General features: G+C 41.6%; 1 protein-coding gene across 1 annotated transcript in view; it reads left to right on the forward strand.

Annotated features, from left to right (window-relative positions):
- Positions 1-18,424, forward strand: part of ankrd6b (ankyrin repeat domain 6b) — a 57,278-nt gene that overhangs the window by 17,827 nt on the left and 21,027 nt on the right. Inside the window, exon 3 of the mRNA XM_042333106.1 lies at positions 15,016-15,390. Within this exon, the coding sequence (XP_042189040.1) occupies positions 15,271-15,390 (120 nt within the window). The 5' untranslated portion in view covers positions 15,016-15,270. The remainder of the gene's footprint in view (positions 1-15,015; positions 15,391-18,424) is intronic.

An 18,424-nucleotide genomic window follows, 5' to 3' on the forward strand; every position in this document is an offset into this window, starting at 1 on the left:
AGTGACTGAATGAGAGGAAACTTTGAGCACTGAGTAAATCTGACTGTAACATGGCTACTATGTTGCATGGGTTGTAATGTGTGATAAATATGCAGTGAACAAAGCAAATATCTTCTATCATTTTTCTTTATAAAAGTAAAAGCTCCCCATATTCATTCATGGTATTACATTAACAAACAAAAAATACATCTGATGTTTTATTTATTTTTTCTAAAAGGTTTTCCCCGTTTTCTAGCTGGCTAACAATCTCCCAAATAAAATTGATCATTCACTTTATGGCTGTTTGTGGGACATTGCTGTGTACAAATTGGCTGCTACATTTTCCCTCTTTTGAAAGAATCCTCTTTGAACTTTTTTCCCAATAAATCATTGCTCTGTGACATGGGAGAGAGCTGAGAGATTGCACGGTTTCTGCTGTTGATAAACATGTTGTCATTGTACAGGGATTATAAATCTTCACAAGTAGGTGAAAATGTAAGAAAAACAGGCTTACCAGTGAGAGTTCACATTTGCTCTTGAGATGTTCCTGCCAGGGTTTAGAGCAGTTTTACTTACCTTTAGATGTTTATACTTTGCTTTAACTCAAGAGGTTTTGAGAATGCTCTTGGTTTCTGAGTGATTTTATGCTTTCTCATTTCCTTTCCCCAAACGACACTTTGGCAGAGATGTGAAGCTTTACAAATGTCAAATTCTTCTTGTCTTTTCTGCAATTAAATTGAAGTCATTGGCAAGTGCAAAGATAAGAAAAGTGCTCTAACTGTTAAAAACCTAAATATTGCCACATAAAACAAACCTTTCGCAGCATTCTCAAACTGGAAGCTCTTAACCTTATCTGTGTGGTTGTGGAAAACAAACTTGTCAGCCAGCACTCCCCTTTGTACCAAAGCAATTGTTTCTCACAACGTCATCAGTCTTTATTGTGAAGTGGATCTTTCTACATATTCATTCTTCAAATGTCAGTTGAGTTTCGTAGCCAGTGAACTGAAACACTAATCCCTTCCTGGTGCTTGTGGACCAATGACCCCTTGCTGGTGACACAATACTGTCTTCCACCTCGACACAGAAGATGTGGGATTGCTACAGTGTCCAATATACTTAAAAGCCTATGTATTCACACTTGCACTGTTTGCAGAGTGGGAGATAAGGACAGGTTGTAATAATAAAGCCGTGATTCAAGAGGTTGAACTCAGTAAATATTTGCTTACTAAACATTGTACAGTAAATTTGTTCTCTGGCACAATTTTGTCTGTCTGTGGCCAATTAAAGTCCCAGTTAATATTGGGCTATCAAGAAATTGCTGTCCGATTTGTTTGATGCAAGCAAAGTTCAGAGTAACCTAAACAAAAACATTTGGCATCACCTATCCAAAGAAGCAAATGTCTTGCACTTGTGTTGTTTCAGGTTGGTTTCTTTTAAATCACATCTCAATTAGAAAGTGCATTTCCATTTAATCTCATGTTTTTATGGAGAGAGATAAAGGTGCTGGTAGAGTCTTGAATAAACATATCGGAGAGTACTGTGGAACTCTGGAACACTCTCCCTCAGTTCCTCACCTTGCCTCCTCTCTCCCCTTTTTCAAGTACCGCCTGAAAACCTTCCTTTCGATTGTGCTTATGGTCACCCCCCGCCTGGCTCGGAGTCAGGCTTCGCCACTGTTAAATGCTCTGAGATGCTAGCCTGCGTGGAGGGCGCTATATAATAATAATAATAATCCTTGCATTTGATATAGCGCTTTTCACATCGGGAGGACGTCCCAAAGCGCTTCACAGAACACACTGTAAAGTGAATTGACTGTATATTTGAGGGCGAACGCGGCAGCCAATTGTGCACAACAATGTCCCACAAACAGTTGTAGATTGAAAATGACCAATTTATTATTGTTTTTGGTTTTTTTGGAGGGATTATTATTAGGTGTATGTGCAAGTTGTTGTTGTTGTACTGTTCTAGATACTGCATTTCCGTTCATGCCGTGCTCCTTTAATAGTAAAATAGATAGATTGATAGGAGGTGATTCTGTACATAGTGGACCAATATGTACCCATATAATAATGATCCTTGCATTTGATATAGCACCTTTCATGTCGGGAGCACGTCCCAAAGCACTTTACAGGATTAACTGTGAAGTGGAGTGACAGTGAATTTGTAGGCGAACGCGGCTGCCCAACTGCACACAGCGATGTCCCAGAATGTTGTTATTATTATTATTAATGTCCCATGGAACAAATGATCAGTTTAAATCTCAGTGATGGGGAAGTGGGTGGACTGTGGAGCGTTTCTCTTTATCTCAGTGGAGGCTTCAGGATTGGCCTTGGAGGCAATCTGGAAAACATAGCGCTGTATACTGACTCCTGTATATTGTTTTTTAGCTAAGGAATTCAAAGATTTGTTTTCACGGGTAGTAAATATGCCAGATCTTTTTCAGGTAGTGCTTTCACATTACTTTCCTTCTCCCTCCCCCTGCCATCCCCGTATGTATTTTGCAATCACTGGTAGGTTCTCTTGGCTGGTAAATTATGTAATAGAGAGGACTTGTAAAAGTCTCCATATATGTGGTGTACATGTACAGAACTGGGGAGTTCCTTTGCACATTTTGCACATTTAGAATTCCAGATGCTTTCTTTTCAAAGTTTCCTTTTTAATTCAGTTCGGTTTGATCCACAGTCTCGGGTTCTCATTAACTGGAGACAGTAGATAAGAACATCTGGAAGAAATTTACAGCTGTAAAACACCAATGATAGAATGAATTCAGTGCATGAAGAAACTTTATTGCCCTGCATCTATGTAGCAATGTTTTTTTTAAAAAATTAAGAAATAAGACTCCAAATGGAAATGGCTGCATTTTACTGAATGACATTGGTGAGCAAAGGGTTAAAGCATTGAAGCCATAGCAATTTTAGGAAGATTTTTGCTTGTAATAATAATTCTTGCATTTCATATAGCATCTTATCATGTTGGTGAGATGTCTCAAAGTGCTTCACAGGATTTTACTTGAAGTGTAGTGACTGTGTATTTGTAGGCAAACATGGCAGCCAATTTGCATACAGCAATATCTCCAAAACAGATATGAAGTGAATCACCAATTATTTTATCTGGGGGATTGTTGGCCAGGACACTGGGAGAAATTCCCCTTTTCAAACAATGCTTTGGGATCTTTAAAGTCCACCTGAATACGAAGACAGTATCTCAATTTAACATCTCATCCAAAAGACAGCAATTCAGCACTTCCCCAGCATTCTACTGGAGTTAAAAGACTCATCAATAAAGTTGTGAGTAACGGAAAACAAGCTATTGCAGAAAAGGTTTATGAAGTTTTTAAGAGCGTTGCGATTATACATCAGCTAAATGGCCAGCAAGCATAGACCCCAAATAAAGGTTTAATTGCAGTAAATGTTTCAAATGATTCCCTGCTTGTCGGCCTTTCCAACTCTTCTCTCCGCAAACTGCAGATCATCCATAGCTCTCCAGCTCGTGTCCTCTCCCGCACCAGGTTCCGTGACCCCATCACACCCACCCTCTCTCCTGGCTCCACTGGCTCCCCATCCCTCAGAGGATCGAGTTCAAAATTCTCGTTCTCACCTTCAAAGCCCTCCATGGCCTTGCCCCCTCCTACCTCTCCGACCTGCTAACCCTTTATCAACCTATCCACTCCCTCTGCTCAGCAGGCTCCAGCCTGCTCCATGTCCTTCAGCCTCTCTACCCCCACTCTCTGGAACTCCATCCCACATTCCCTTCACCTCACTCCCTCCCTTGCCTCCTCACGACTCAAGACCCCTCCTCTTCAATCATTCCTTCGGGCACCCTCTTCCCCTCTCTGCCCGCCATCCTCCCTGATCCCAACCCCCCACTGTTTGTTTCCTAATCCCTGACTGTTCAGCGCCTTGGGACGTCCTCCCGACATGAAAGGCCCTTTACAAATGTAATTTTGTACTGTATGATTCTGAAAAGATCCCACTGCTACGCAATTCCCTGCCTGTGTGCTGCTGCCTGGTGTTTGGGACTGGTTGTCAGAACTGCCACTTCGGTGGATGGGAAATGATGAAGTGGCTGACAGATTTGAGCATAGCCCACACCCCACACTGCGGCCCGGCTGCTCTGGAATGAGTGAATCTTCCACAAAGTACAAGTAGTAGAGCCCTGAGTAATTAGTGCTATGAGGGGTTTGAGTCTGTTAGTGACTATTGCAGCTGGAAGGTTAACTGCATAAGTCTGAGATTTGTCTGTTAAGAAATCTGTCAGTATTGAAATCAAAATAACACTTCATGAAACGTGAAGCTCTTCTTACAACTTTCTGAAGTGCAGAATAACATGCTGTCTCAATAGAAAGTTTGTTGTGGACTGGGAATCTTTTGCCATTTCCTGCCCTCCTCTATATCTTCCTTTTCCTCTCATGGAGGCACTGTTTCCATTTGTACCAATGCTCCCTGGGCACCAGCAGACTTTGGTCACTTCTCATGCGTGAGCCTAGACACTGAGTATTGCCAGACAGACCATGATCCCGCCCTTAACTAATCTTCACACTAAGTAGTTTCTAGTGGGTCAGTGGATAACAACAGGAGCAGTATGGCTGAATTTAGCCCCCCCACCACCACCACTGCCTTCACTGTTCTTCCCTTACGAATTTGATCACCTCCACTGCAGAGATAGAGCAGCTAATTTATCACAGACTCCAAAGATTCAGCCCACCTTGGACAGCACTGGACTGTCTGTTGGCAGCAGATGATGCTGTTGTCCATTATCTGCTAACTGGCAGTTCAATATTAATTTGCGAGTCAGAAGTTTGATACTGGGATCAGATGTGATTTGGAGGGCACAGATTTTATATAGAGATCAGATGGTCAAAAGGCCTTATCATCTGAATTTCACTTGCCACTATTGAAGATGTATGTGTCTGTGTGTGGGGTTGGCGGGGAGTTCAATACCGTAAAGTCACTGAACTGAATGCATGGACTAAGATGTCAGTCAACACATTGGATTAATGCAGAGGTTACCTCTTTTTTTGTACAATTCTTTCACAATTGGCAGCCGAAACTCATTCCATAGGTGGGTTTTTATGAGTAACAACAACAACAACTTGCATTTATATAGTGCCCTTCATGCAGGATAGCATCTCGGAGCGCTTAAATGAGTAAATGATCTCATCGCACACGTAACAAGAGAGCTGTGCCTTCCACTCCGCCTTCAGTGTCATAAAGAGGTTCTCACAATTCAAGTAAAACGTACATTTTACTCAGCTTTCAGAAGACTAATAATCTTACATTACATGCCTGCTATTCAAACGATAGCTTACGAATCAGGGAATGTTGTACCTACAGTGATGGTTTTCTGGCAAGGACCTCATGACTTGTATGGATGAGAATGATACATTCAATGCTGGTTATTCTATACACAGTAAATCACCCATTTAACAAACGCAATAAAAGCCACAAAGGTCAATCACTGCGAGAATGTGAACAATACAATGCTCGGTGTGATACTGATGTTATTTTTCATCTATTTGCACTGATCCAGGAACGGAAGACCTGACTGATTTTCCCTCCTCCTTAACCTGGGCATTACAGCCAATTGTAACACGTCTCATACTACCTGGGCTGAGTTTGATTAACTCATAGCGTACCTGCCAATAATGTCTTTGTCCAAGCAGGAAAATATTACTATTGAAGGGAGCATTGCACCTGTCTGCTCTCTCCGCTCAACCTTCTTCACATCCCATGCCCGGTCTGCCCCATCATCGGTAGTCGGACCCTCAGCCTCTCTGCCCCCACCCTTTGGAACTCCCACCTTCCCTTTGCCTCGCTCCCTCCCTTGTTTCCTTCAAGGCACGTCTCAAGACCCGCCTCTTCGACCGCGCTTTTCAGGAGGGGGGTGATGATAGCAGTTTCGAGGGAGGCAGGGACGGATCCGGAGGAGAGAGACTGGTTGGTGACGTCAGCCAGTAGTGGGCATAGGAGGGGGAGCTGCGTGACCAGTAAATTGGTGAGGAGGGGGTCGAGGCAGCAGGTGGTGGGTTTCATGGAGTGACAGAAGCATATTTAATTGAAAACATTTATTTTCATTGACAAAATATTCTCTGGACCTTCTCTGTCTGTATTTCATTCAGATCCAGAAATGCTCAGAACATCTGGCTTTATAATTTTATTGACATTTATTGCCAATTTTTCTCCTCTCATGATGCTGATTTTGCTGGAGAATGGTTTAATGAGGTCAATTGTAGGACTTCAAATGCTGCCCGAGCTGAGAGAAGCTAACTCAACACAGGCCAGATTTAAATCTGTGGCCTTCTCGACCTTTATAACTTTGAACTTATAAAAATGGAGTCATGTAGTTCAGTGGTTGGAGCACTCACCTCACAAGTGCGAGACCTAGGTTTGATTCCTGGCAGAGTGAAACCTTGGGCAAATTTTCTTACTGCACACGCCTGATAATAATCCCTCAAGAATCCCTTAAGGCTATTGAAGCAGCTCTTTGCAATCATTAATAAGAAAAAATTACCACTCTGTGCTGTGATGGGATGTCGTTTTAAATACCATGGCTTCACAGACTGTAATTTCTCTCAGTGGAGTGAGGCCCTCCGATGGTTTAATTCTTGAGCAGGGCACCACAAAGGGCGCAGGAGATGAGCTTTTGGTGTTGTTTCCTCCTCCATTCCCATGTGGGGAAGTGCCCGCCTTCCCTCAGCGATAACGCATCTAAGGCCATGAGCTCCCTGTGAGAGGTGAGGACCTGTAACATACCTTCCTGTACTGCATCCTGTACTGCACAGTACCCTCCCCCACCCCCACTGCACTGTGCTTGTGTGCAGCCTTGAGACTAATAGTACATAGTTTTGGTATAATATTCCCTCATTCGACTGAATCAAGGTATGTTCCTGCCTCATTACTACAGGGTAACAAAGTTTGTGTTCCTCATGTTGTTGTACGCTTGCCATTCACACTCTGCCGCTGATATCAGTGTGTTGTGCACATTTAGGTGATGTGCTCATAAAGGAGGAAAACTTGTAAAAAGGGTCCAAGGACAGGTAAGGAGTAGAACTAAAGATGGAGGGTCACTTGGAAGGAATTTAGGGAAAAGATACAGCACAATTTTAAAAAAATCCTTGCATTTGCATTTCCAGGATGATCCTATTATAATGTGATGGTTTCAGTCCATAAAATTAACCCGTGTTATAATGGGTGTGCACAATATGGCTGGAGGTACCAGGTCTTCAGGTGGCTGCTAACATCACATCCGGTGCAGACCGTGTTTCAGACCATGGTTCATCAGCTGTGAGTGCTCGCACGAGTTGGTAGTTCTAGAAATGCTTGTCAACCCAGGACGACTGACTGACTGACTGACTTCCTGAAAGCTCATGCAGTTGCACTGGAAGTTGCACTTCTGCACTCTGTCTTGTAAGCGGACTCGAGCTCCAGCAAGACCTGTTATAATGGAGTTAGTCCACAGTTGTTGCACGTTTGGGTTAAATGGCCTTCTTCTGAGCTGAAAATTTCTGTAATTAGTTTCACATAAATTCAAATCTGGATAAATGATTTTTTACAATAATAATTATAATATATTAGCTTCACAGCTGATTGTGGGTCCAGTTGTTCACAAATTGCCTACAAATACACATTCACTACACTTCATAGCAATTACTCCTGAAGTATTGAGAGAAGTTTAAACGTTTCAAATCTTTATTTGATAAAGCTTGCATTTGATAACATTGACTCATCAGGACTTGGTTTCTCTTTCTCCTCAATTTTATTTTCCTCAGTGAAGCTCTGAACACTCTATAACACATGAATGTCCTTTTGAAGGGACATTGGCCAGAATTGCACTGGATTTGATTTGTGTGAGTTGTCAGCCATGTGTCATGCCTTGCTCTGTAATGGAAAATGTGTAAATCATGTGTACATGCATGTTTAACGTAGGAATTATATTTTTTCTTAATTGTGTAAGTAATAGGCAAAGGAATGTTTACACATGGTTTACACAACTTACACCAATCCAAATATGGCCTGAACATTGATGTAAAGTTAGAACGTCTTTTAACTTGTAGCCAAATGCCCTTGAGCTGTGACTTAATATTTAATTACCTTTGTTATTAAGAACATGTGTAACTGGATCTAAAGTAGCATCTCAAGCTTAGTGTTTTTCCTGCCCACATCCTTGTTTCCATCACTGCAGAAATGACTCTCCTAACTAAGCAGTTTTTTGACATAATGTACAAAATGCACAGTTACTCCACACTCTGTGAAGCATTTTAAGCCATCTTCCCGAAGTGAAGGGTGCTTTATCAAATGTAGGGATTATTATTATATTATAATAACCATCTTACATAAAAATAAAGTGATGTCCAATACTGTCACATTTATAAAACACAGAATACTGCAGATGCTGGAAATCTGAAAACAAAAACAGAAGTTGCTGAACCACTCAGGAGGTCAGGCAGCATCTATGGAGAAAGGAAAGTGAGTCAACGTTTTGGGTCCACGACCCTTCGTTAGAACAGGCTATCATATTTATGTTGGCTCCCAGGATGGGTAAAGTGGAATTGAACCAAAGATATGTTACATATTCCCACAATAAATGCTTCGAGTTCTGTGACTTACCAAGTCACATTTAGTTTGGTTTGAGGTTTGTTCTAACCTGTACAGTCTCAGTATCATTATACATCGCTGTCTGTTTGATGAGGAATTTTTTTAACCTCATCTAACCATGTTACCATTGACTGTAATGCAGCTTCACTGAGTAGTCTACCTATGATGGTCACTCATTGGTGTTGTGTGACAAAAACTGTTGGGATATCCAATACTCTAAGGTTAAACGAAACTAAGAGAGATTAGGTTCACATTTCTTATACGACAGCTGTATGCTTATATAGTGAATTGGCAGCTGTGTCCAGTGAAGTCTGTTTATCTAACTGCAGCTAATTTTCCCACCCTTGGGATGGAATTGAATGTTGCTATAATGCAAAGCTGTTCGAGCTCTGACCGAACAAATGAGCCTGTGCCATCATATTGAACATTTTTACTGCACTGACTGCAGCACGCTGGATTACTAAAGATTCTCTAATCACACAACACCATCTTCTTTACAAACATCTAAACTGATAGTCAGAAAAAATACCAAGCTTTGTGAAGTTGATAAAGGTACCGCCTTGTACAGCACCAAGCCATACAGACCGGAAGGTTAGAGCATCAGATTCTGGTATTGAATTAACTATCTCAACCACAGTTTGGTTGCTAGAGTCTGTATCAGTGCTCTCTAGGTTGAAGAGTGGAAACTGAACCTTGATATCTGCTTCTGAGCTTCATTCAGAAGTCTCTGCTGCTAGATGTGTATGTCTAGACATTGGGCATGATCAGGATCAGGTATGGGTATTTCCTCCAGGTACACCTGCCAACTATCATTGTCAAGGATAATGCTTGAATAATGGTTACTCTTCGAGATATCGGAAGGAAGATGACGCAAGTTGAACAAGGTCTCAGGTGTCAGTCTGGCTCAGTGGATAGCATTTTCATCTCAGTTAGAAGGTTGTGGATTCAAATCCCATGTCAGGACTTTGAACTCAGGCTAAGCTGACACTCAATCCAGTGCTGAGGATGTGCTGTATCGTCAAAGGTGCCGTCCTTCAGATGAGGCATTAAAACAAGGTTCTTTCTGTCTGTTCAAATGCATGTTAAAGATCCCTTGGCATGATTCGAAAAGAAAGTGTGTTTCTGGTGTCCTGGACAACAATTCTCCAGATACAATTGGTCATTTGCTTCATGACTGTTTGTGGGCTATTGCTGTGTGCAAATTGGCTCCAACATTCACCTATCAATAAACAGTCACTACACTTTATAGTCAAATCCTGTGAAATGCTTTGAGTTGTTTCAACAGTGTGATGAGACACGATATCATGATTATTATTAATAACATCAGTACATCAGTAGAGGGGGGAAATGTTGATTGCCTTCGGGAGTCGAGGGCAGAGGAGAAATATAACAAGAATTATCAAGAGAAAAGAAACAACTCGCAGATCCCCACTTCTGTGCTCTGGGCAGCAAGGATAAGCAGAACAACCTTAGCAAAGAGCAGCCTGAGTACTGGCAGTGCTCTTAGTGCTGTCCATTTACTTTGTTGATTTTTGAGGTTTCAACCATCCCAAGTTAATATCACGAGCCTGCCATCACTGCATTTCACACATCTCTTTGAAAGGGGTTGCACTTTCAAAGGGGCAGTGCAGATAGGATGGACCGAATGGTCTCTTTCTATGCTGCAAATATCTATCGTTCTACATGATGTGCATGAGCCTGGTAACCAAGATGGAAGCTGAGCCTAAAGTGAAATAAGATAATGGAGGCTGAGAAAAGAGCCTGATTTTCAGATGACCAACTCTTATGCTGTTCTTCAGTTTTCTCTCACGCTCCAGGCTCAAAGAGCAGAATAGCCAAAACAGAAAATACTGCAGATGCTGGAAATCTGAAACAACAACAGAAGTCCCTGGGAACACTCAGCCGGTCAGGCAGCATCTATGGAGAAAGGAAAGTCAGTCAACGTTTCAGGTCCACAGCCCTTTGTCAGAACAGAATAGTCACTCGTTTGAGGTTTTGCAGACCTACCCACGCCTGGAGGATTGGACTCCAGTATGAGTCGCTGTGTTTTCAGCACATGCAGAGATAGAACTGGGGGAGGGAAAAGCTCTTCTGTGCACACTATGCCACATGTCCTATTGAGTTACATGGAAAAATGTTAAATGGGTGTGGCTGTGTGCGTAAAAAAAAGAGTATATACTGCTTTGGGCTACATGAAAAATCATTGATGCTGTTTTTGTTGTAAAATCCTGAACAGTTGTAAAGTGGGCACTGAGTGGCTGTGTCCTCCACAGCACACTGTGAATGGCAATGAAGGAGCTTTTTGTTTTCTTCACAAGTAACCAAGAGTATATTTCCTGTAGCTGTTGAACACCGTGAAACTCTTGTCAAAGAACAGCAAGAGCTGAGGTAATTTTGTGAATTAATTCTATTTAGCATTATGTGCTCCTGGGTCTGAGGAAAGAGAGATTCCGACAAACAAAATGTATATCAAAATATGTATATAAAATGAATATGGCCCAGGCGTATATTGTCCATTTTCATGTAATTTGTTTTAAAAGAAGTTTTAAGTATGAATTTGCAGACTGTGTGCTAGTGGTCCTCTCTACTACCCATCCTGATATTCATTATCCTAGGGAATGTGTCAGGAGGAAAAACCAATGCTTTAACCAAACCTTCAGGAATTTTCTATTCTAAGTGCACTTATTTGAATTATAACTGCTGCATGTTTTGTGCATTTATTTTGACAAATTTCTCAATTTTCCTTTGATCTTTGTGATTACGTTTTAGCTTCACAGGATCAGCTATGACAGAGAACAGCGTCTTTTATTTAAAAGAGAAAATAGCTTCATGCAATTTATTCTTCAACACAATAATGGGCAAGATCTGTTTTGTATCTATAATATCTGAATCCCATATTTAGAGTACATTAGTGCACTCCCTGTTTATACAATTATCATTCCATAATGCACCGCTTGTCTTAGGAACATAAAGATGCCTTTCTCCAGATTTAATACACACTGAAATCTCATAAACATAACTGATAAAATGAGGATCTCTTCGATCCTGATCTGCTCTTCTCCTCAATCTAACCCTTTGCTCTCTGTCCCCTCCACACCTTCGATCCCATAACTCCCTAATACATCCCACTGAGTGAAGGGAGTGAGTTGGAGACACTTCAGTTGGATAGAGTTCCAGAAAGCTGGGGCAGAATGCCTCATGTTCGCTGAGAGAAGGGAGTGGCCAGATGGGTAGGGTTGAAGGAGATTGCGGAGGTAGGGTAGGCTGAGACCGTGTGTCATCCACTTGACACACACATAGTGTAGAGCTAGCACTCACATGCCTATCTGTTATGAAATTCATGAGAGAGCTAATGATTTAGCAATGCACTCGCTATTCTCCTTTTCCATTAGCAGAGCTACATCTGCAACAGACATGGTCAGAGAGACCACCTCCATAAAACCAAACAGTTGCCAGGGATACATGGTTGATACAGCTGCCATCATGTTTGTTGCAACATCTTAGAACATTTCTAATGAACCATTAATCACTTCACGCCCACAATGGAATTCTTGAAGGAAGAAACACCAGACATGTTCTATCCTTGTCTTCATTCATCGTCAAATGGCCAGCTGCTGCAGTAAGGCCCTTAGTGAACTGTTTATTATCTCTTTTGTCTCATCACTGTGGCTTGATAATAAACATTTCAGATTTTTTTTGAAAGAAGTGGATTTTTTTTGAAAGGAGTGATTTATAATAAATAATAATCCTTGCATTTGATGTAGTGCCTTTCACACCAGGAGGATGACCCAAAGCACTTCATGGGATAAATTGTAAAGTGAGAGACTGTATTTTGTGGATGAACATGGCAGCCAATTTTGGCCTGCAATCTTCACAACCAGCCATGGAGAGAGTGATCACTATTATTTGGGGGATTGTTAGCTAGGACATCGAGAGAAACTCCCTTCTCTTTCGAGTTGTGCCATGGGATCATCATTTAAACAGGCAGATGGGGTCTCAGTTTAACAGCTCATCTGAAAGATGGCATCTCCAATTTACAGCATAAATCAAGAAATATTCAATTAAGAAAATAAATGTTTTGGCTGACCGTGAAGATTGGCCACCACTGCCTTGAAATTATTATTTCTTAATTGAATTATTTTCTTAATTGAATATTTCTCAAACATGCCCTCATTACATCGAGGCTCGACTATGAAAACTCATTGCTTGTTGGCCTCCCCAACTCCTCCCTCTCCACAGGCTGCAGATCATCCAGAACTCTGCAGCCCGTGTCCTCTCCCGCACTAGGCTCCGCGACCCTATCACCCCCATCCTCGCCCAACTCTACTGGCTTCCCGTCACACAGAGGATACAGTTCAAGATCCTGTCCTCAACTTCAAAGCCCTCCACGGTCTTGCTCCCCCCTACCTCTCCGACCTCCTAACCCACTACCATCCTGTTTGCTCCCTCCGCTCAGCGGGCTCCGGCCTGCTTCACATCCCCCGCCTTGCTCATCCCACTATTGGCGGGCAGGCCTTCCACCACTCTGCACCCACCCTCTGGAACTCCATCCCGCAGTCCCTCCATCTTCGCCCCCTCCCTTGCTACCTTCAAGCCCCACCTTAAGACCCTCCTCTTTGATCGTGCTTTCGATCTCCCTGCTTCTGACTGTTTATTATACTGCATTTTTAACAAATCTCCAATGTTTCTGCTTGTACATGCAAATCTGACCTTTATTTGTATGCTAAATACCACTTTACATTGTAACCCAGAGTGGCTCTGTAAGTTCATTCATTCATTCATTCATGGTGCTTATTCAAGGTCTGAATCCATGATACATGATACAAACTTTGGCCCTTTTAAAATCCTTGCAGCATGCTGACCTTGTTGTTTGAAAATGTGCTAAAGATAGCGGGTCAATGCTGCAGTTGCACAAACAACTGTATTGTTGCAGTATAATGCAAAACATTTGTGTTGCCCGTGTGTGAACAGATTTGTACAGAAATACCAATGTTAGCTTGCAATAACGCATCAACAAGTTGTCTTACCACGAGTGGTGGTGATTGTATCCAGAAATTTGAAATGAATAATGCTTGCGATTTGCAAGGCTATCAATGACTAACTATAATGTGCCAGTAAACATAGCCGTTTATCGTGTTAAAATGTTTGAAACATGGTTGCGGTTTGGGTGCAGTGAGTCTTTTAAAAAATATATACTTTGGCTCCTTTTCAAACTCCATTACATCTGTATGATGTGTACAATTTGTTGTGTCAGTGCAAATGAATGAAATATCATGGCAATTCATCCACTGAAATTCCTTACCATTTCTTGGTCAATGGGTAAGTACCATGTTTTTGGAACTTGTGTTATAGTCTATATGTACACTTGAGTGTGTGGCAGAAGATTGAGGATTCAAAAAACACACTGGGACGTTGGCTCGTTGTGTAGCTGATGCTTCAGTGCAGTACTGGTGGAGTACTGCTTTGTCAGAGGTGGTATCCTTTGGATAAGACGTTAAATAGATGCCCTGTCACTACCTTCATTGTGAAGCAATCTGAGCTTTTAATGTGGCAAGGTGCTGAAGCCAATTATACTGTTCCTGGATGAATCATAGAATCATAGATTTATACAGCACAGAAGGAGGCCGTTCGGCCCATTGTGTCTGTGCCGGCTCTTTGAAAAGAGCTATCCAATTCAATCCCACTCCCCCGCACTCTCCCCATAGCCCTGCAAACTTGTCCTCCCCAAATAATTATCTACTTCTCTCTTAAAACTTGTTATCAAATCGGCTTCCACCAGCTTTTAAGGCAATGCATTCCAAATCCGAACAACTCGCTGTGTAAAAAAAATTCTCCTCACCTCCCCTCTGTTTCTTTCAATAACTATTTTAAATTGGTGCCCTTGGGTTACCGACCCACCCGCCAGTGGAAATAATTTCTCCTTGTTCACCCTATCAAATCCCCTCATAATTTTGAAAACTATTAAGTCTATTAAGTCTCCTCTTAACCTTCTGCTCCATGGAGAATAATCCTAGCTTCTCTAGCCTCTCCTGATAACTGAAGTCCCTCATTCCTGGTACCATCCTGGTAAATCTCCTTTGCACCCCCTCCAATGCCTTGACATCCTTCCTAAAGTGTGGTGCCCAGAACTGAATACAGTACTCTAGCTGAGGTCTAACCAGTGTTTTATAATGAGATCAGATAATCCAGCAGCTGGTGCAAAGCTAATAGTATATAACTCTCACTGCTGTGAAGTCGGCACTAATTTAGCATTTATATCTGCAGAATAAACCAGCAGTCATATATGATTACACCAGAATGGCGGTCAAGCAATTTCCAAGGTGTATGTGTGTGTTCTAGGCAGTGTGATTATCAGTTGAGTTCTGAGAGGACAACCTAATTACTGTTATGCAGCACTCTATTCTAGGAGACCTCAAGAGTTAATCTGTTTTGAAATTTGCAGCTTCTGAAGGTGGTGATGGCATAAGATGGAAGTTGTAAACCACGGCACAAGTTAACTCGCATCTCTCAAGACATCATGAGCACTCTTGTTATGAGGCCACCTACAACACAAATCAGCCAATTCAAAGGCGGCTTGTTATCCTAAATGCACTGTTGGGAGTCCTGTATTCTGGCGTGTTGCAGTCATAGTTCGGCTATTTCACCTCACTGACCGAACCTGTCCACCGGTTGCCCTGAGCACCTCCGTTTCTAATTCATGAGCCAGAGGGATGCAGTCGCTCAGCTTTCAGAACGGCTTCTCATAGCTGCACACAAAGGGCAGACAGATAATGTGGTGCAGCTCATCAACAAGGGAGCCAAGATAGCAGTCACTAAGGTAACTATGTGGAAGTTTTTTGCACGTGCCTACATGTGTTACCCCCACCATTTGATTGTTGAATTCTTAATAACTTCACTTTTCCCAGGTAATGTTATGAAACCTGTGCTTCGGTTTCAGCAGAGCTCTCCTCAATAGCCTTGGATTTCACGTGATTGGTTTGGATGATGAAGACCCTTCAGCACATTTGATCACATCCTTCCAGCATACCCACTCTACCACCCCATCACAGCATCAAGCTGTTTGTTTTTTAAATCAGTCCAGTATCCTGGCCTCCACCACACTTCCTAGCAACCTGTTAATTACCCTCTCGGTAAAGAAAATCTTACTAGTGTCTGTTCTGAAATTACCTTTTGTAACTCTGAAACTATGTCTTCTTTATTTACTCTCTCAGTGCTTCCTGAAGTATTGTTCTGGATTTACTTTTTTAATCCCATTTAAAATGGCATATTTTGGTATACACCTTTATAAGATCCCCTGTGACATGGCTTTTCTCTAGACCAGCTTGAGAGAAGAGATCTCAGAGGGGTGAACCCTAGCTTGTCTAATCATTGCTCAAAGCCTGGGACAATAGAAAAGTGCAGAAATATTGTCCCCAAAATGGCGGGCCAATTTGGAGAAAAGTTTGCAGGAAATTGTGGGGAGTTGATTGGTGCTTTTGACGTACATTTTACTACCAACCTACATTTTTTCACTTTATTGATACAAACTAAACATGAGGAAATAACACATATTAGGTTGTTGCAAAAAAAATTATTAATTGTTTCTTTAACAGAAACTGGGTGGCCATTTTTTTTTGTTGGGGGTGGGGTGAGGGGACACCAGCGAGGCTACAGGAGCTCACCACCCCTGCCTCTCAGGGCCAGCACCGCCCAAAGACAGAGACCCAGAGAGAGAGACACACACATTCACAGACACAGAGAGAGACCATACTCAGAGACACAAAGTAACATACACACACGCACACACAGGTGAGAGAGACGCTCATTAAAACACACACATAAGAAGTCTGAGCACAGACACAAACATAGAAACAGACACACTCACGTAGAGACACTCACAAACACAGGGAGAGACATACATAGAGACACTCACAAACACCTCGAGACACACTCACATAGAGACACTCACAAACACATAGAGAGAGATACTCTCACACAGACACACATAAACAATTATAAAATTGTCAATTCTACACACAGTAGCTTTTCCATGTTTATATTTTTCAAACAAAAATACAAGCAGGAAGGAACTCGATAGGAATTCTCCTGGTTACAATGACTTGGCCAGTACCATTAGCATTAATGTCTAATATTGGTTTCTGGTTATCCGATTCCAAATACAGTGTCCTCTCCTACACGTTCTTCCTTCTTCTTGCCTCTTGGCATCTGAGTTCTCACTCTAGAACTTTTCCTCAATTCCCAAAAGTAATATAAAAATAATAATAATCCTTGCATTTGATAGAGCACATTTCACATCAGGATGATGTGATGTCTCAAAGCACTTCACAGGCTGATACCTAAAGTATGTAACTCATTGAACTAGTGAGAGGAAGAAGAGAGAAAGAAAATCATACTAGAATAGTATTCTTAATAGAATGGCATATTATAGAATATTATAACAACATATTATAACATATTATAACATATTATGGAATCATATTAGAATAGTATTCTTAATAGAATGACAGAATAGAGAGATCTAGGAGTACAGATATATAACAACAATAACTTGAACTTACATGGCGTCCCTCATGCAGGATAGTCTCAGAATACTTTAATAGTCTTTAGCAGGAGGAATTCAAAGGAGACTGGCAGTGAATATGAGTAAAAATAAGCAAGAATATGAATAAATAATCTTAAGAATGGTGTTTTGTGCATTAAATCACTTCTAGCTCAAGGCTGTATCACATTTTGCTACAGTATAAGGCATGGAATTGTATCTTGGTGTCCCATCCCTGCTTGCGTAAAGTCAACTGCACCAGAAAGCCCACAGTTAGAAAAATGCTCCTGGCTAGAAAACCATTGCTCTTGGGATTTCAGAACATATTCAAATCTTTGTCTTACAGTTTAGTTAACCTCCAGAATATAATTGAATAAATACTACAAATTGTGGTACAAGGAGTATAAATTGTGCAGTACCAATGTAATCCATTCCTACTACCTAGAAGATATACATCTCCATGAATGTTATGCAAAAAAATAAGTTCCTGCAGGTGATGGCAAGTTTCCCAGGCTCGACTCACACTTTCACATATCAGTTACATCAATTCATCTGCTTGATCAAGTAGACTTGCTTAAACGGCTCCCTCTTGCTTACACATTGCTGTGAGCGTAGATTTTGTCTGATGACATATCTTTCTCTCCCCCCCCCCCCCCCACCACCACTACCCCCCTCACCCTCCCACACAATGTACGCTTGGCCTTCCCAAGCAATACTTTAGATGTTTGCATCACTCTCGACTTGTAGCACAGACTTCTCCCATGTCTGACACTTCCAGTAAAGCAGCGCTCCCCAAGCATTGCACTAGTGTGTCACTATGGTCTGTGAGTTGTCTTAAACCCACCACTTTCTGACTCTGAGGGAAGAGTGCTTCCAACTGAGGCCTGAAAACATAAAGAAATCACAATTCATTCTAGACTTCCATTTGTTGCTTGGAAACCAAGCATTCCTTCACCAGGGTACCTGAATCAGAAACATGGCTAACTTCCAAGTAGTTATAAAAGAGCTTTTCTGTTCACTGATGCTGTGCCCAGCCTGTCTCTTTAATCTCCAGAGCAATGCCCACATTAGATATTGATTAGGTGCTTTGCACAACTTGCTTGGTGTTGAACACACAAATACAAATAAGGTTATCCAGTGTGTTGACTCTCTACATTGATCTAGCTGGTTCTCAGTGCAGAGACGGTGGGTAGTTCTAGTCAGAATTATTATAAATTGAATTTACAGTGTATTGAACTTAGACTATTTGCTGCCAACAAGTTGTTTCAATGCTTGATAATTGTTATTTCAAACCGTGAAGAGTGAAAGGAGG

Source organism: Callorhinchus milii, unplaced genomic scaffold, assembly GCF_018977255.1.
Source record: "Callorhinchus milii isolate IMCB2004 unplaced genomic scaffold, IMCB_Cmil_1.0 Scaffold3, whole genome shotgun sequence".
NCBI lineage: Eukaryota > Metazoa > Chordata > Chondrichthyes > Chimaeriformes > Callorhinchidae > Callorhinchus > Callorhinchus milii.